This window comes from Electrona antarctica (genome assembly GCF_951216825.1).
Source record: "Electrona antarctica genome assembly, chromosome: 19".
Lineage (NCBI taxonomy): Eukaryota > Metazoa > Chordata > Actinopteri > Myctophiformes > Myctophidae > Electrona > Electrona antarctica.
In genome coordinates this window covers 17,627,188-17,647,831 of record NC_136800.1, presented here as the reverse complement: position 1 = coordinate 17,647,831, position 20,644 = coordinate 17,627,188, and the positions used below count along the sequence as shown (strand labels likewise).

Here is a 20,644-nt window from a genome sequence, read left to right as displayed (position 1 = left end):
AGGTTCGTCGTTGGCATCCATGGAGTGTGTGTGCAAAATTTGGCATGGATCGGGCCAACGGTACCGGAGATTAGCTGATAACGGACGGACGGAAGGAAGGAAGGAAGGAAGGAAGGACACACACACGGACGGAGTGCAAAACATACTCTCTCCCCATGCCTTCGGCCTGGTGGAGACAATAAGACTAATGTGTTTTATTGGACTCCGGAGGCTGATCAGATTAGCATTTAGGATTCAGCGTGGACATGGATGACGGCCATGGAGGAGAAGAGCCACATCTCCAGCATGCTAATGCATTCGCGACGGATATAAACAGTAGCTATAGCAGCGTGTGGGTTTCACATTCACACTGGACCAGACATGACATAATGTGGAAGGCCTTTTTTTAAAAACACCACATATCCGTGGTCAACAACGTGTCTGTGTGTGAGTGTGAGTGTGAGTGTGAGTGTGAGTGTGAGTGTGAGTGTGTGTGTGTGTGTGTGTGTGTGTGTGTGTGTGTGTGTGTGTACGCATGTGCGTGCCAGTGATGAGTGGGTTTCAAATTGGGGGCCAGACATTCTCAAAATCTGGGGAGGATGGCAGAGCAGTATGCACGGACGTGCATGTGCACGCGCGCACACACACAGATGGTGGGCTCAGGACGGTGCCAGCAGCGGAAACAGACAGGTGTAATTATAGAAACACACCGAGGTCCTCTGGGCTCTGCTACAGCACGCACGCACACGCACACACACACACACACACACACACACACACACACACACACACACACACACACACACACACACACACACACACACACACACACACACACACACACACACACACACACACACACAAGAAAGCTAGGGTTATTACTGGGACGACTGGCTGCAATTCCCTCTGCCAGAACAATTTGCCAGTGTTGGTCAACTGCGTGTGTGTGTGTGTGTGCTGAACCACTTAAAACCTCTAGACTTAGTAAACTGTTCTGTTCTTTGACCTCTTTTTTCCCCCTCCATCTAAAATACTGTACATCAAATCTCTCCACCAAAAATAGCCAATCTACAACCTCACAGCATGTCATAACGTGATGTGTTGTGAGGTTGTAACCTCACAGCGTGTCATAACGTGATGTGTTGTGAGGTTGTAACCTCACAGCGTGTCATAACGTGATGTGTTGTGAGGTTTACAACCTCACAGCGTGTCATAACGTGATGTGTTGTGAGGTTGTAACCTCACAGCGTGTCATAACGTGATGTGTTGTGAGGTTGTAACCTCACAGCGTGTCATAACGTGATGTGTTGTGAGGTTGTAACCTCACAGCGTGTCATAACGTGATGTGTTGTGAGGTTGTAACCTCACAGCGTGTCATAACGTGATGTGTTGTGAGGTTGTAACCTCACGGCGTGTCATAACGTGATGTGTTGTGAGGTTGTAACCTCACAGCGTGTCATAACGTGATGTGTTGTGAGGTTGTAACCTCACAGCGTGTCATAACGTGATGTGTTGGGAGGTTGTAACCTCACAGCGTGTCATAACGTGATGTGTTGTGAGGTTGTAACCTCACAGCGTGTCATAACGTGATGTGTTGTGAGGTTTACAACCTCACAGCGTGTCATAACGTGATGTGTTGTGAGGTTGTAAGTCTGCTATTTTTGGCTAATGTTTTGCCCACTATGGACGCTGGGGGTTCAAATGGCTGAGAGCAGTACAGTTGGGTGCCACCGATATTGTCCCTTATCATTTGACCCATTTAGGCCTGACCTCAAAATTTTAAAAAAAATCCAGTTTTCTGAAATAAAAATTTTCACGATTTTTCAAAAATAGCAGACCTACAAGCTCGTAGCGCGCCACTCGGTGGCGCGCTATGAGCTTGTAGATCTGCTATTTTTCAATAGCTAAATTATAACATAATGTTTAAAACACCAAAATGGGTTTTGCGCAGATCACGCAAACCTCAGCAAAAAGAAAAGGACAATATCGATGGCCTCCAACTGTATACTCTTAAAGGTGTAGTGAAACGGAAATGGTGGACATTTATTGTGAAGTTTCAAGTTGAAACACCGCTATGAAGTTTCTGAACCAATCAGAGCGTCGCATCCCTTCAGGGGATGGGACGGTAGCTAGGGGCCGTAGCTATGCTGCTGCTATGCTACGCAGGACAGCGTGTGGATGTTTGTTTACAAATCAGATAGTCGTCCAGCTTTACCAGTTTACTCTTATGTGGCTTATTTCTACCCTATAATGTTTTCAGATACATTTTTTAGCGTGATGATTAAGTTGAAACCGAGTAATACACTCCCTGGATGTTATCTTGAATGGGAATAAAAACGGAAGATGTCTGTAATCAGTAGCAGCTGTGCAGCCTGTGCTGGACGGATGCGGAGATATGGGGAATTAAACGGGTGAGCTTCATTTGTATTGGCTTTTATCGATGTTGGCCTCGACACGTCATCACGCAGCACGTTTTTGTTTTCAGGAAGTAATAAAAAATATATTTTTATGGACGTTTGATATAAAAACACACAAAAATGAGAATTTTCTCGTTTTTTTGGCATCCATTGTTAGGTATGCCCATATGATGACCACGGATATGGTCTAAAAGTGTGAAAAACGTATTTTTCATTTCACTACACCTTTAAGCAGTGTGTGACTATAGTACCCATATTATCTTTTATCATGTATTTGAAATTCATGCACTTAGCAGTGCACTACAGTGAAAGATTGTGTGCCTGCATACGTGTTCATCTCATGGTCATGTGAAGTGTCCTCCAGGCCCCATGTATAGGGAACGGGGACCGACAGACAACCAAACAAGTATCTGGTCGAGGGTTAAAGTCCTGGGTAGGCAACCATAGGCACGGGTGCCAAACAGGGAAGTGTGAGAGAGAGGATTGTTTTGGTTTCAAAATAAAAATCAATTAAAGATGGAGTGCCGTGATTTTTGTACTTATCGTCTATTTATTAGACCTGGTCTAATAGACCTCCAGGTGTGGTTAGAATATTCACATATATGTCTTTTTGCTTTCTTCCTGAAAGCTGAAAGCCTTTGAATCAAAAGGCCTTATCAAAAACACACCATTTTTGTGACATCATGACCCTATCTTAACCATTATTTAAAACTTTAGCTGTTGAAAGATCTGTGTAAATCTTTGAATATATTATTATTTCACAGCGAGTGTAAATATTTTGAGACATGGGTCGGTGGCCAAATGCATCATTTTGGGGGTCCTGGGTTTCAGTACCACTGACATAGAAATCTAGGTTTTTTTTTTCTTCAGAAAACTGTTGAAAAAATATTGAAAAACTGGTTTAAGTGATTAATAGATGATACTAATAGATGATAATCAAATGTCATGACAAAGCATTGGCACCGTTATAAAAGGTACTCAGCAGTGTTCATGTAACCTCACATGGACCCACATGGTTCATTTTGGGGCCATTTCTATAACCTCACACTGAGAACAAGCATATGGCTTTAGCAGATTTGTCATAAGTAATTCAGGATCCCTGTGAATTATTAAGCGTGTGTGTGTGTGTGTGTGTGTGTGTGTGTGTGTGTGTGTGTGTGTGTGTGTGTGTGTGTGTGTGTGTGTGTGTGTGTGTGTGTGTGTGTGTGTATACTCTACCTACCTTGCTCATCCACGACTTGCGTTTGCACATGGTTTTCCTTCTCTTGACGGCCTCCAACAGACGCCTCTGTCCTTTAACAAGAAAGGGAATGAGAGAGAGAGAGAGAGAGAGAGAGAGAGAGAGAGAGATATTCAGTAATTGTGTATCAATCTACTAATCAGTCTTCGTTCCTACGCTCATCTATGGTGATGAAATGGGTAATGCCCCAGAAGAACATGTGTTTTGGTTGCAGAGAAGGAGCGGGTGAGGTTGGGTACAACATGAGGGACCGTCCAAGATACTTTTTGTGTTTTTTCGTAAATAATAATGGCCTACTTGATCATACAAACACAAAAGCAAATGTAGCAGATCCACAAATCTTGAAAAGAAACAGCTTTGAACATAATCAGAAACAAGTGTGAGGCAAATAATATGTGAGTTATTGGAGATTTGCACAAATCTTATTTACAGTATACTTTATTTGCGTGCCGCCGGTGGTACGAGGCGTTGTGATCTCGTACATTGGCTATTTTCAACGTGGGAAACACCATTGCATGACTTAATTATAAACCAGGCTTTAGCGCAGGATAGAAAGTGGGTGTAATTGGTGTAAAGCAGGACTCCAGACCAGAGCACCCGGAGGGCTCTGCTAACAGGATTTAGAACACCATGCTGGATTCCTCTTCTCTCTCTCTCACACGCACGTGTACACACACACACACACACACACACACACACACACACACACACACACACACACACACACACACACACACACACACACACACACACACACACACACACACACACACACACACACACAAAGGACTAGGCAGCTCCGAGTGACATTTCCTATTGTGCCTAATTATCCATTGTGTCCCTGAAAAGGCATTAGTGGTACAGTATTAGTTACGGAGGATTTGTTCTGGTCCTAAAGCGTGAGCGAAGGGAAGGACTGCAATTACTGTACAGTAGAAAGAAGTTACCCTTTCAGACAGAGGTTTTCTTCTAATTATAAGCGGAAAAAAGAAGAAAAAAAGAAGAATAAAACATTTTGACCTAAATCAGACCAGATGTAATGTTTTCCACAGACCGGGTCCCTTCTTCTCATGTTGATGATGGTTCAACATGAAATGTTGAACCATCCATTCGGGTACGATATGGAGAGGGGGCATTCACCATGTCTTACACCATAGTAAATGCCACATCATCTGGAGAGGGCACTTTTTACGGACGGGTAAAAGTGCAGGGGCTCAAGCCAGCTTTGATGACTATGTGTGTGTGCACATCCCTGGCATTACTTTACCATAGAAATGCATGGCAGAAGAAAGGCACAGGCAGTGGCTGCTTTCTGTCTCTCTGTGGCAGAGAGACAGAAATGGCTTTCAGTAGATGGCCGACCTTCATGAAGGCTGTAAAGTTATAAAGCTGACCATGTGTTCCTTACTAGTGCGTCCCGGGTGTCCACGGTGCTAATATGTATGATTAAGCTTTAGGCATGGGTTTGGATGTGGTTAAGGTTAGGTCACTAAATAGGCCATCCATACCAAGCACTATAACATTCTAAAGATATTCATATTGTATTAAAAGTGTTGTACAGCAGTGTCCACACCACAATCATAAAGATAACAGTGGTGTACAACATAGTTATAGTGCCCTTAAGGATCTCAGGACTCAGGAGGGCGTTCACTGTGCACTGCTCTCACAGCAGTTTAGGTTCCTAGTCAGACCAACCGTCTTATGTCATCCCTTCCACAAACAGAGAATAGGTCTGAATCACGAGTCAGTCAGCATGTCTGGGTTTAACCAGAGAACGTTAGTGTAGGTAAGCATCTCTGACTCGCAGGGCTAAGGGAAGTCTGGGGTTGGTCCATGGTATGGAGGTCCGTAGTTGCTGGTCACTTCATATGTCTGGCACATTTATTTGCTGGTCCTTAAACACTAGCTGTGCCCCAGACATTAGATCTGTTTCTATGTAATCATGTGGCTACTACGAGATTGTTGATTTTGGACGGAACCAGCACAGCCACACACCAATCCTCATAAGTGACACATGCAGTGGAGGTAGTGAGTAGAACCAAGTTCCTGGGGGTAAAGATCACAGACAGTCTGTCATGGTCCTCAAATACGCCCTCTCTTGTAAAGAGAACACAGAAACGTCTAGAATCTCTACGCCGGATGAGAAGAGCCCAACTCCCCCCTCCCATCCTCACTACACTCTACAGGGGCACTATAGAGAGCATCCTGACCAACTGTCCGACTGGACTTCTGTTCAGAGGACAGCGGAGAAGATCATCCGATCATTACACTGCCTTCCATTAAGGACACTGCTGCTCATAAGTGTTTGACCAGGGCCAGGACCAATAACATCAGAACAGACCACACCCTACTCGTCCACATCATGGACTGTTGGCTCTGCCCTCTGTCTCATCTGGGTGTTTCAGTGTCTCATCTGGGTGTTTCAGTGTCTCATCTGGGTGTTTCAGTGTCTCATCTGGGTGTTTCAGTGTCTCATCTGAGTGTTTCAGTGTCTCATCTGAAGTTTCAGTGTCTCAGCTGAGTGTTTCAGTGTCTCATCTGGGTGTTTCAGTGTCTCATATGGGTGTTTCAGTGTCTCATCTGGGTGTTTCAGTGTCTCATCTGGGTGTTTCAGTGTCTCATCTGGGTGTTTCAGTGTCTCATCTGGGTGTTTCAGTGTCTCATATGGGTGTTTCAGTGTCTCATATGGGTGTTTCAGTGTCTCATCTGAGTGTTTCAGTGTCTCATCTGGGTGTTTCAGTGTCTCATATGGGTGTTTCAGTGTCTCATCTGGGTGTTTCAGTGTCTCATCTGAGTGTTTCAGTGTCTCATAAAACGTGGATTCACTGGTGTCAGTGAATCCACATTATGTGTCTGGCAAAAGCCAGGCTAGTTTTGTACCTACCTTTAGTTGTGTTTATCCATCAAAATAACTGGGGAAAGGTTTATACTGTGGCTCTATTGTGCCTCTTCACATTAAGTCATTAAGAAGCTTCAAATGCACAGCAAACAATATGCACATACTAGTGATTGGTGTTAATACATTTCAGATGTTGGAAGTGAGAGTGAGGTCAATGAAAGGATAGAGACACGGGCAAGGAACAGACAGAACATGCAGAACAACAGAAGGGTAGGAGGGGTATGAATGGGGAGCAGATGAATCACTCAGAGTGAGTGAGTGAGTGAGTGAGTGTGTGGATGGACGCCAGGCTGTAGGCCGGGCCGGGCACACAGCCAGGATGTAAAGGAAACGGCCATGGAGAAAATTCAGGACGGGTGGTAGTGGTGCAACAATTCAGAGTGGAAGAAGGCTTTGACTTGTTGTCTGGTGGTGACCCACTGTCTGTCTTCAGCAGTGCAGATGGACGTGCACAGGGACTGTCACTTTAGCTTAAACCCATTCCATGCCACCATTGAACTCTGGCAGTACCAATCTACAAGAAATTGGGTCATGACATTGGCACAGATTGAGTTGATCACAATGAACAACTCAATATGTGCAGTGAACATGGGAACAAAATAATAGACAAAAAAACAAATAGTAATTGGTGTGTTCCAAGATAACGGGACCCTGCAGATCTAACAGACAACAGAACTACCAGACAGACACACACACACACACACACACACACACACACACACACACACACACACACACACACACACACACACACACACACACACACACACACACACACACACACACACACACACACACACACACACACACACACACACACACACACACACAGCCACTCACCTGGCCGGCCCATGCCGATCTTCTCCAGGTCTTCGTTCTTGACGTAGTCAAAGTGCGAGAGCCGTGTGACATTGAGGTCGTCGCGGATCCGCAGGAAGTACTGCTGTAACTGCACCTCCATCAGCAGCTCCAGCAGCCATTCTGAGCCTTCCTCACACTGCATGCTACTGCCCAGCTTCTGAAAAACACACCCAGAAAACAGACTGTACGTCAGGATAGACATTCTGAGCCTTCCTCACACTGCATGCTACTGCCCAGCTTCTGAAAAACACACCCAGAAAACAGACTGTATGTCAGGATAGAAACATTCTGAAAACACACCCAGAAAACAGACTGTACGTCAGGATAGACATTCTGAGCCTTCCTCACACTCGGTGGAAAGTACAGTAACTACGTAGCTACAATTACACTTAAGTACTGTACATAACATTGACAAATTCATTGCCAATGTTAAGTACATTTGGACGTCTGTTGTGTGTTTTTAGTTAGATGGCGTTAACATAAGTCACCCTAACCTTCAATCATAACCCTCAGTCATACAGGAAAATGGGAGATCACACGATCGCAAAATCTCATTCACCGTTGACTTCACCGTGTTCTTGGATTTGAAAAATAATAATAATAATCTCGCCTTGCTTCCTTGGCTCTCCATTTTTGGCCAGAAATGCTATTTTCAATGGACAATAACTAGAGAACTGAGGGTCAAAATAAAAACACTAATCCATATTGTGGGGAAAGCTTAAACCCGACAAGCTTGTCGGTCGGTTATTTTCAGAGAAAGCTTTCCCCACAATAACAGAGAAGAGAATGTGTATTATTATCGGCAGTATCTACCCAGAATAGGGTACTGTGGTTTAAGTGGCTAAATAACATTGACACATTGTGCATCGGTCTTATCCTGACCCAAATCTGTGGGCCATTTTTGGGATTGTTAACACGCCAGTGTAAACAGTGTAAAAATGGACGTGTGCGTGGGCCCACTTGGGGAGCATTTTTACACTCTCGGATTTAAAACGGACGCTGAGTTAATTTATCGTGCACGACAAAGTGGAAAATAGAAAATTGCCCTCGCGGAGCCTCACGCCAAAATGCACTTAATGGCTCCATAAAAAGGTGCTAAGTGATATAAAAATACTTTCTTCTGACCTCATGTGACTCACACACGCTGCTGGTGTGCAGAGAAAAACACTGCAGAATAATAAATAAGGCCAACGGAGCCCCTCTGCTCTGCTGCCTTCCATCACGTATACCCCAAAACAAAACGCCTGCGGTCTCCCAGGCTACGCATACCCAGACAGAACGCTGTCAGTAGTATACAGCTGTGGTTCTCAACCTTTTCAGGTCATGACCTCCCAAAATAATCAGATTTGAACTGGGGACCCCCCCCCCCCCCCCCCCCTAAATTGCATTTAGTTTGACTCACTTCCACAGATAAATATTGTGAAAATAGCAGATCTACAAGCTCCCAATGCCTCGCACTGCGAGGCGTTCTGAGCTTGTAGATCATTAGTATTCAAGTAAATGTGTGAATACTTGGAATTTGAGGACCATTACTTGGAACAGATCAGATTAAGTAGTAGTAAAACGTCAGAGAACCGTTTCAATCGCTGCATTTTTGACAGAAAGACGATTGCACATAGACGCACGCGCACGCGCACACGCACACGCGCACACACACACACACACACACACACACACACACACACACACACACACACACACACACACACACACACACACACACACACACACACACACACACACACACACACACACACACACACACACACACACACACAGAGAGGAAGGTCCTAGACGGATCCACGTGAGGCGAATTGTGCACATCTGGCGTCCATAAGCTCCGGTTAGAATACACTGGAGGGGGTGGGAGGGGCGCTCATCCATCCCACCACAGTGTACACTAGATACCTCAATAAGATGCAGGGCCAGAACATCCATCATCCCACGTCCAAACACCCCAACGCCTGTTTAACACGCCATCCGTCTCTGTCTCCTTATACCTTAAAGAACCTGCTGAAACCAGCAACCCTCGGTCTGTTTATCCTGTGACTCAGTCAAGACACTATAGCAGGGTTTCTCAAAGTGGGTGCTGTGCTGTGGCACTCTAGGTTGCCGTGACGCAAGTCCAAGGGTGCCTCAGAATACTTTCATAGTATTTGAAATTTGAAACGACCTAGAGTAGACCCTCTAAACCTGAGTTGTTGCACCTTACTTCTTTTTCAATCTACACCAAATCTCTCACCAAAAATAGCAGATCTACAATCAGATCTACAACGTGTCACATTGTGATGCGTTGTAAGAATAGGGATTCTTAAAAGGAAATTAGAGGTTTTTGCCCGACATCAACGAAATAATGGTACATGTTAACATTTCCACGATGACCGCGCTCTCTCTCTCTCTCTCTCTCTCTCTCTCTCTGAGTCTTTCAAGGGCCTTGTTGGCTTGTTAGACATCAGCTGCTTTTGATTACTAACCCCCCCCCCCACAGTGGTTCACATCATAGACTTAACCCCATGACATGGACTTAAGAGACACAGGATGAGAAGTATACCATTATATGACCGCTCCTCCTTTGAACCGCTATCAGAACAACAGTCTGACCTTACAAACTGCTGAGGCATTTAAAGACACATGATACGGCCATGTGTCTAATCCAATGTTGACGCTGTCGCGGGTGTAAACATGGGAAAAAGGTTCTCATTCTGCCACCAAAATGTGGAATGCCCTGACAGCATCCATTAAAGGATGTGTATCACTGGTCTCTTTAAGAATGGGCCTGAAGAAAAGCCAAAGTAGCAGATCGACAAGCTCAAAATGTGTCTCTTCATGCCACGTTTCGAGCTCGCAGATCTGCTACTTTTGATGCTTCCGTGTGACGCCGCAGAAATGGAGATGGTTTCTGCCCCGCCAGCGCCCACGTGAAACCAACCTACAGATTGACTGACAGGAAAGCGTACTGGGCCGGTGCTGTGTGTGTGTGTGTGTGTGTGGGGAGGGGGTGTAAAGGGTGACTCTGTTCAGTAGTAATTGGGCTCAGTGTGAGTGAGGAATTTCCTGTAGTGTGTGAGCAGGGGTCAGAGGTCATGGAATAAAGGTCATGGGGGACATAGCCCTCTCTCTGTGGGGTCAACTCATTAATGGGTTTGGTTAGGGGCCACTTCCTTCTGCTCAATGCCTGTGAGCCTGACAAGTAGCCTACTGCAAGTACTGCAACAAATTTGAGGAGTTTTGACAACTTTCAATACTTCTACTTCTACTCCTAAATCTCAGAGGCAAATCAAATTGTACTTTTTACTTTTTACTACTTATTATTTGAAAACTTTTGTTACTAGTTCATTTATCGATTTAGAATACAATCAACCTCTTCAGCCATATTTAAAATTTGGCAATTTGAAAATAGCCGATCTACAAGTTCCCCCAGAGTTAGTGTCGAAGTGTCCTTGAGCAAGACACTGAACCCCAAATTGCTCCTGATGTGCTGGTTGGTGCCTTGCATGGTTTCCGCCGTCATTGGTGTATGAATGTGTGTGTGAATGGGTGAATGTAATCTATGTAAAGCGCCTTGGATAAAGGCGCTATATAAATGCACCATTTACCATTCATTTTTTACTTTTTTTTACTCAAGAACATTTTGACCGGATTTTAAAGCAAACATTTTTAACTCAAATCTTTGCTCCTGGGGGTCCCTAGAACAAAATACATATAATCTTGGGGGTCTTTGACATGAACAAGGTTTGAGTACCACTGATATAACAACAGGTTTTCCAGAAACCTGTTTAGAAGACATTCGTAGAATCGGACTCAGTTCTTAATGGGTTCAAATGGGTCACACTGCCTCCCCTGGTCGCAATATGTTCCCAATGCCATTGCAACGATTTGGCTCCAAATCCACCACTGTGGCCATGCAGGGACATGAAGACCTTTTACCCCTTGAAACAACAAGCTGATTAGTGTGTGGTCAACTTTAAAACAGAGCTAGAAACAATACAGAAACGCTGCATTATGTTGCACCAGTCAAATGTTTTTGTTGGGCAAGTCAGTCGTCTTCTGTTTTGTTGTTCTCAAAAATAGCAAATATAAGCTCACAGTGCGTCACTTCTTGCAGAGCTCTGTGGCCACATGTATAAATCAATGTGGGCGTCGATAAAAGTGGCACGATACAAGTGTTACTACTGATTTAGAAGGCATTTGCAGAATCGGCCTCAGGTCTTAATGGGTTAAGCAGAAATAGCAGGTACTACAAGTAGGTCAGTAGCCTGGAACAGCAACAGTCTGGAACAGCAACAGTCTCGTAGGCTATACTGTCTCCTAGCTATTAGCATCCCTGGAATTAGCATTGGTCACAGCTGCAGCCATTTAAATTCCACACAGTGTTCTACGTTCTGCTTTGAGGAACACAACATCGTCGCTGTAAGGACACTTTTATCTCCATGTTCAAACTATTTGTGTTTATTTTTTTGTAAATGAACGCCCTACTTGATCATACTACAGCGTCATTAAAAAAACATTAAAAGTAGCAGATCCGCAAACATATCGCGAAGCAAGTAGATCTGCTACTTTTGCTATTTTTGTATTTGAATCCTGAAAAAAGTTTTGGACAAATGAGGTTTCCACTCGACAGTGACGATAATAAAACGTCATTAACGACGATGTCCGTGTCGCGCAAAAGTAGTCGAATCGACAAACACACAACTGAGTTTGCATTTGTTGAAAGTGATGAAGTGCTGCTGTTGGGGGGTGGAACGGCCTACCAGAGCATGTAGTTGGTTCCATCACAGACAATGCTCTTCAAGCCTTTAAAACGCAGTGTTCATAGACATCTCCTGACCACCACTCACACTTACACTGACCGTGGCGTTGAGCAGCAGTGAACCGTATGATTGGCCAATGGATACATCGTCTGACTTGGCTATTGTTCACAATTGCATGCAATAAAAAAGATAATTAAAAAAGTCTTAACCAATGAAAAGCATTAACATGAGTCTGTGACTAAAATACTAACTGCACTAATCCATTGGAAGCAGGTTCTTTGAAATGTGTCTGAAAACTAATGGTGTACATACTACTGTAGGTTTCCGCATGACAATAAGTAGTGGGGTACTTATTGTAGACCTCTGTAAAGTCTGGATCTGCTTCTGACACACCTTGGTGGGAAACTTATCGCCGTTGTTGGGCAGGAACCTCGATCCATATTTAAACTTTTGTGTTTTTTTCGTAAGATAGTTGCCATTGGCAATATAAAACACAGAATCAAAATGACTCATCTCATTTCACAATCCTGCCACCAGAAGAGAAGAGAAGAGAAGAGAAGAGAAGAGAAGAGAAGAGAAGAGAAGAGAAGAGAAGAGAAGAGAAGATGAGTTTAGATCACAAAGTCACCCAGCTATATTATAAACTAATTACTAATTATGTCAGGCTATTTTACGTGCAACAATATTATTCATCGTGACACAAAAGGAGAGGCACTAATATGGTACAGCACGTCCTATAGCTCATCAGCCAACCCTGCAGCGTCTCTTCCACACTTACTCCCACAACACACTCCAACGCTTGCACAATAGCCGAACAGCAGTATAATGCAACTTAAAGGGCAATACATCTAAATTAATTACAGCAGGGAGGGTCTGCAAGAAGTATACGCTTGCCTAGTTCAATAGTGTTTAGCAGCAGTGCTCAGAGTAAACAACACAACAGAAGTCCAACAACAAACAAACACAAGAACAAACAAAAAACTGTGAACAAATACAACTGTTTTATACTATATATGGATATTTAAGAGAAAATACAACTGTCGGGCAGAAACCTCTTATCTCCATATTTTATGACCTGCCCTGACGAAGATGTAATTGAAACTTGATAACACCCTGATAATAAAATAAGGGCTTAAACTGTCTGAGTTGCTCCAGTGCCTCCTTTCCTCCTGTAACCTGTCCTACCTCTGAGATGCACCAGACTGGCCCGTCATAGGCTAGAGGCGTGGTTGGAACTCCCTTCTGCTCCATCTTTTATCTTGTTGTGTGTTTTTTTTCTCGTAAATTAATGCCCTACTAAAGTATCAAAGACCTGCAAGCTCGAAACGTGACATAGAGTATGAGGACATGAGGTTTCCACCCGACAGAGACGATACACTGACGATGGAATCTTAAGGTGGCATTGAGATGCATATGACCACAACTATCTATGTCTAGATACGTGCTTGTGTGTATTAGACTTGTGAATATTTAGGTGATACCAAAGCCCACATTTTCAGTTGTCCCTGACTGTCAACATGACTGACATCAGTATTACTTTGCTTGATTTCTGTTCAATAGTTCAGTAGTTTCTAAGTGTGTGTCTGTTTTTGCATCCATCTTATTGCAAGCTTATTACTGTTGTCCAACAGTAATAAGCTACATGGTATATTTATGTGAATGCTGTGCCATACAGATTTAGTGTCTTTCCTCCCATCGCCCTCCATACTTGCCGAATGAATACACACTCCCTGGCTTGTCATATGGATGCGACTTCTCTGGAAAGTGCCAAAGACGTAAGCCAACATCCTCAGAGCCCTTTCCAAGACTTGACACATCTGAGGCCCATGTGTGCAGCAGGTCAAAGAGCCAGGTTCAAACTCCTACTTCTTCAGTTCTGCCACAAACACACCGGGCAGGACACACACACTTGACCCCATTTCGAAGATCCTCATCCATTCTAAACAGTGAAAGATTTGACACTAGCCTCATGGCATGATGTCAGTTCCATGTCGACTTTCACTGTCACCAGCAGTGACAACACTGCCAACAATGTAAAATGCTAAACCTATTAAGCCCTGCTAACGACTTAGACGTTACTGTAGCTGTACTCTGCAGTTAGAGTTGTCATCGGGACAAAAACATGTTTGTGCAGATGAAGGTCGAACAACCAAAACGTTGATTTAATAAAGAGCATCCATGTAACAAGTTCCAGGACCCTTTTCTTTGATTTGATATCATAGAGCCCTTTCTGAACATTTGGCCCTTCCTGGTTGTCCTACGTCACTAACCTTTGAGGTGCATGTGCACCGGCCTTCTTTAAAAAATGAATGAATAAAAAAAGTTCAAGAAGTAGAGAAAATATCAGATCTACAAGCTCACTCACAACACCAAACTTTGTCTAATTTCTCTTTTGGGTCTTGAGCCAAAACAAGTTTGGGAACCACCGCTTTAAAGCATCTCTGCAGTTTATCAGAGCCCTTTAGGTCGGTGGGAGGAGGGTGGAGGGATGGGGTGAGCAGAGGGAGGACGTCAGCGCTGACGCCATCGTGGAGCGATCAGGTCTAATGGAGTGCAGAGGAGGAAGCAGAATGCCATGTCCCGTCCATCCATAGGTGTGACATTTAACAAGGCACGGGCACATTCCACCTCAGCACCAGGGGGCCCGGCGTGGCGTCAGGGCATGAATGGAGCTCAGTGCGAGGCAGGGAATGTTCTCCACCAAATCCCTGTCAACTCTAGAGCAGTGGTTCGTTTCAAGGTCACGGATGGACCCCCATAACTCTGAGTGTGTATGGAACCAAATGGACCCGTTATCCCCCCCATAACTCTGAGTGTGTATGGAACCAAATGGACCCGTTATCCCCCCATAACTCTGAGTGTGTATGGAACCAAATGGACCCGTTATCCCCCCCATAACTCTGAGTGTGTATGGAACCAAATGGACCCGTTATCCCCCCATAACTCTGAGTGTGTATGGAACCAAATGGACCCGTTATCCCCCCCATAACTCTGAGTGTGTATGGAACCAAATGGACCCATTATCCCCCCATAACTCTGAGTGTGTATGGAACCAAATGGACCCGTTATCCCCCCATAACTCTGAGTGTGTATGGAACCAAATGGACCCGTTATCCCCCCATAACTCTGAGTGTGTATGGAACCAAATGGACCCGTTATCCCCCCCATAACTCTGAGTGTGTATGGAACCAAATGGACCCGTTATCCCCCCATAACTCCGAGTGTGTATGGAACCAAATGGACCCGTTATCCCCCCATAACTCTGAGTGTGTATGGAACCAAATGGACCCGTTATCCCCCCATAACTCTGAGTGTGTATGGAACCAAATGGACCCGTTATCCCCCCATAACTCTGAGTGTGTATGGAACCAAATGGACCTGTTATCCCCCCCATAACTCTGAGTGTGTATGGAACCAAATGGACCCGTTATCCACCCCATAACTCTGAGTGTGTATGGAACCAAATGGACCTGTTATCCCCCCATAACTCTGAGTGTGTATGGAACCAAATGGACCCGTTATCCACCCCATAACTCTGAGTGTGTATGGAACCAAATGGACCCGTTATCCACCCCATAACTCTGAGTGTGTATGGAACCAAATGGACCTGTTATCCCCCCATAACTCTGAGTGTGTATGGAACCAAATGGACCCGTTATCCCCCCCATAACTCTGAGTGTGTATGGAACCAAATGGACCCGTTATCCCCCCATAACTCTGAGTGTGTGTGGAACCAAATGGACCCGTTATCCCCCCCATAACTCTGAGTGTGTATGGAACCAAATGGACCCGTTATCCCCCCCATAACTCTGAGTGTGTATGGAACCAAATGGACCCGTTATCCACCCCATAACTCTGAGTGTGTATGGAACCAAATGGACCCGTTATCCCCCCATAACTCTGAGTGTGTATGGAACCAAATGGACCCGTTATCCCCCCCATAACTCTGAGTGTGTATGGAACCAAATGGACCCGTTATCCCCCCCATAACTCTGAGTGTGTATGGAACCAAATGGACCCGTTATCCCCCCATAACTCTGAGTGTGTATGGAACCAAATGGACCCGTTATCCCCCCATAACTCTGAGTGTGTATGGAACCAAATGGACCCGTTATCCCCCCCATAACTCTGAGTGTGTATGGAACCAAATGGACCCGTTATCCCCCCATAACTCTGAGTGTGTATGGAACCAAATGGACCCGTTATCCCCCCCATAACTCTGAGTGTGTATGGAACCAAATGGACCCGTTATCCCCCCCATAACTCTGAGTGTGTATGGAACCAAATGGACCCGTTATCCCCCCCATAACTCTGAGTGTGTATGGAACCAAATGGACCCATTATCCCCCCATAACTCTGAGTGTGTATGGAACCAAATGGACCTGTTATCCCCCCATAACTCTGAGTGTGTATGGAACCAAATGGACCCGTTATCCCCCCCATAACTCTGAGTGTGTATGGAACCAAATGGACCCGTTATCCACCCCATAACTCTGAGTGTGTATGGAACCAAATGGACCCGTTATCCACCCCATAACTCTGAGTGTGTATGGAACCAAATGGACCCGTTATCCCCCCATAACTCTGAGTGTGTATGGAACCAAATGGACCCGTTATCCACCCCATAACTCTGAGTGTGTATGGAACCAAATGGACCCGTTATCCCCCCATAACTCTGAGTGTGTATGGAACCAAATGGACCCGTTATCCCCCCCATAACTCTGAGTGTGTATGGAACCAAATGGACCCGTTATCCCCCCCATAACTCTGAGTGTGTATGGAACCAAATGGACCCGTTATCCCCCCATAACTCTGAGTGTGTATGGAACCAAATGGACCCGTTATCCCCCCCATAACTCTGAGTGTGTATGGAACCAAATGGACCCGTTATCCCCCCATAACTCTGAGTGTGTATGGAACCAAATGGACCCGTTATCCCCCCCATAACTCTGAGTGTGTATGGAACCAAATGGACCCGTTATCCCCCCCATAACTCTGAGTGTGTATGGAACCAAATGGACCCGTTATCCCCCCATAACTCTGAGTGTGTATGGAACCAAATGGACCCGTTATCCCCCCCATAACTCTGAGTGTGTATGGAACCAAATGGACCCGTTATCCCCCCCATAACTCTGAGTGTGTATGGAACCAAATGGACCCGTTATCCACCCCATAACTCTGAGTGTGTATGGAACCAAATGGACCCGTTATCCCCCCCATAACTCTGAGTGTGTATGGAACCAAATGGACCCGTTATCCACCCATAACTCTGAGTGTGTATGGAACCAAATGGACCCGTTATCCCCCCCATAACTCTGAGTGTGTATGGAACCAAATGGACCCGTTATCCACCCATAACTCTGAGTGTGTATGGAACCAAATGGACCCGTTATCCCCCCCATAACTCTGAGTGTGTATGGAACCAAATGGACCCGTTATCCCCCCATAACTCTGAGTGTGTATGGAACCAAATGGACCCGTTATCCCCCCATAACTCTGAGTGTGTATGGAACCAAATGGACCCGTTATCCCCCCATAACTCTGAGTGTGTATGGAACCAAATGGACCCGTTATCCCCCCATAACTCTGAGTGTGTATGGAACCAAATGGACCCGTTATCCCCCCATAACTCTGAGTGTGTATGGAACCAAATGGACCCGTTATCCCCCCATAACTCTGAGTGTGTATGGAACCAAATGGACCCGTTATCCCCCCCATAACTCTGAGTGTGTATGGAACCAAATGGACCCGTTATCCCCCCCATAACTCTGAGTGTGTATGGAACCAAATGGACCCGTTATCCCCCCCATAACTCTGAGTGTGTATGGAACCAAATGGACCCGTTATCCCCCCCATAACTCTGAGTGTGTATGGAACCAAATGGACCTGTCATCCGTACACTCTGAGTTACCGATTCTAATATCTTTTGAGGTATTAAAAAGGTCTTAAAAGTCACTTCACTATCATCTCCCCACAAAAAAACTCGTCACGTATCTGATGTGCAACTACAAGAGGAGGAATGAGATTTATAGCTAAAATCTAGGGCTTACTTTAATGAATAGAGTCGCTATTTTAACCAATCTGTATGGTAGAGTATGTTAAACAATATAACTAGCATATTACCTGCATGCATGCAGTGGTTGAGAAATGTCTACCCTGTTGGTGTCGGGTAGGACACCTATGCAACTTGTTCACAATGTCAATAGTTAATTGAAGCAAGGCAGTGCACCCGATTGGTCACTTAAATGCACTGTCATCTTTATTGCAATATAGAGATACCAATTCCGATATGTGATACTTGCATATTGGTCGATATCGAGTAATGGACCCCGATATCGGGTAATTTAAAAATAATCTAAGACAGTGGTACAGAGACCCTCAGTGTTCCTTGAGGGGGTTCCAAATGGACCCTTACGGGGTCTGTAACTCTTTGAGAGTTCAAGCCAACCAAATGGACCCTTACGACAGTAAGGGTCCATTTGGTTGGCTGAAACAATAAAAAATATGATTCTAAATGAAATCATGTGATAAATTACATGGTATCAGAATGGCATAGACAGCCATACTCAGCGATACAGATACCAGCATTTTATGGCCGTGTCGGCAGCTTTTCCAATAGCCTACTGTTATCGGTACAACTCTAATTGCATTGACCTCTCCATCGGGAGAGAGGACGTAGCTTTAAGAAGAGGAAAGACATGGAAATATGCGGCGAATGCAGCTCGTTTATCACAGATTCTCACTGTAACCAAATCCGTCTGTCACACCAACTGACAGAGAGAAACACAGTGAGAGAAAGAGAGAGAGAGAGAGAGAGAGAGAGAGAAAGTGAGAGAGCAGAATGAGGGATGGAGGAATTTTAGATGGAGGGGAAGCAACATGAGGTCTCTGGAGAGGAATGCCTCTGGACTGAACTCATTCATGCGCACGCATACACGCATACATACACACACACGCACACGCACACGCACACACACACACACACACACACACACACACACACACACACACACACACACACACACACACACACACACACACACACACACACGTACGTCCTGGTCATCTCTGCCCTGCTACAACATCCTGCTGCAATAACAACAACCTTCCCTTGGTGGGGACTGCTGCAGACCAGCTGGACACTAACACAGTAACACACACACACATGCACGCGCACACACAGTCACACATACACAGTGTAGCGTAACATACGTACAGCCACATACAAAGGAAAAGAAACCCTGTCCAGTGTAGATACTGTAGGACAGATGGGTCAGTGGTTATACACGCTGCTAACCACATTAAAATCCTAGCTCCTATCGTTAAGTCTTACTGTACATACTGTACAGTGCTTGACTGCTGTCACTGAGGACCAGGTGAAGACAGACAGACAGACAGACAGACAGACAGACAGACAGACAGACAGACAGACAGACAGACTTACTTACTCTGTAAACATGAAAGTGTGCCAGGAAGGGGAAGGATTTTTTTAGCTTGTCAAAGCGCCGCATCCTGAATTCCTTAAGTCTGGGTGAGCGTAAGTGCAAAAACGTGTGTGTGTGTGTGTGTGTGTGTGTGTGTGTGTGTGTGTGTGTGTGTGTGTGTGTGTGTGTGTGTGTGTGTGTGTGTGTGTGTGTGTGTGTGTGTGTGTGTACGTGCGTGTGTGTGTGTGTGTGTGCACGCCTGCGTGCGTGTGTGTTTAAATGCTTAGAGTTGGCTGGCTCTCCTTTCAGCTACATTCAGAGCAGCAATATTCCCAGTTGGACAGCGGCAGCGGCAGAGGGAATGCCCAGACAGAGCAGAGCAGAACGCACTCCTTCACGGATCCAGACCCAGGAGAGGAAGAGAGAAAAGCCTCCCGCTACAGTCCCCGATGCACATCTGTCGCGTTCCATCGCGGAGGGGCAACGATCCTCCCCGTGCAAGGCAAGCCCCTCACCTAGAGCTTCAACCACACTCACGTATAGAAGAACAACTGCCGTTCATGTGGCACTGATAACGTGACAAGAGAATGAGAGTGGATTTGGAAGGGAGAGAGACTCAAAAATAAATGGCACAACGCGTGGCGTTGAGAGCTCTCGGTCAGGAGGGAGAGAGTGTTGCCCTGGCCATTATGTGAGGCTGTACTGATGATGTGAGGCAGGCTGAGCCCTGGGCTGTGTCCTGTGCTGTGTCCAGCCCTCTGCTGTTCTGTTCTGTGCTGTCCTGTGCTGTGCTGTAGTGCTGTCCTGTGCTGTAGTACAGTCCTGTCCTGTGCCCTCCTCCTCCCATGCAGACAAAGTTGGAGCGCATGCAGCTCAGTCAGTTCAGGACCAAAGCCTCCCAGCAATGTGACCTCCATGCAGATTGCAGAACACTGAGCCAAGCAGACACAGTTGCAGAACTTCACACAAACAAGCCCCTCCTCCCTCTCTCTCTCTCCCTCTCTCTGCCTCCCTCTCTCTCTCTCCCTCACTCTCTCTCTCTCTCTCTCTCTCATACATTCTGTCCCTAACAT

General features: G+C 45.4%; 1 protein-coding gene across 4 annotated transcripts in view; it reads right to left on the bottom strand.

Annotated features, from left to right (window-relative positions):
* Positions 1 to 20,644, bottom strand: part of tnk2b (tyrosine kinase, non-receptor, 2b) — a 123,909-nt gene that overhangs the window by 41,089 nt on the left and 62,176 nt on the right. For all 4 annotated transcript variants that reach the window (XM_079488927.1, XM_079488929.1, XM_079488930.1 and 1 more), the window contains exons 3-4: positions 7,376 to 7,553; positions 3,619 to 3,689 (exon numbers count right to left, since the gene is read on the bottom strand). In XM_079488927.1, coding sequence (XP_079345053.1) covers positions 3,619 to 3,689; positions 7,376 to 7,538 — 234 coding nt within the window. In that variant the 5' untranslated portion in view covers positions 7,539 to 7,553. The remainder of the gene's footprint in view (positions 1 to 3,618; positions 3,690 to 7,375; positions 7,554 to 20,644) is intronic.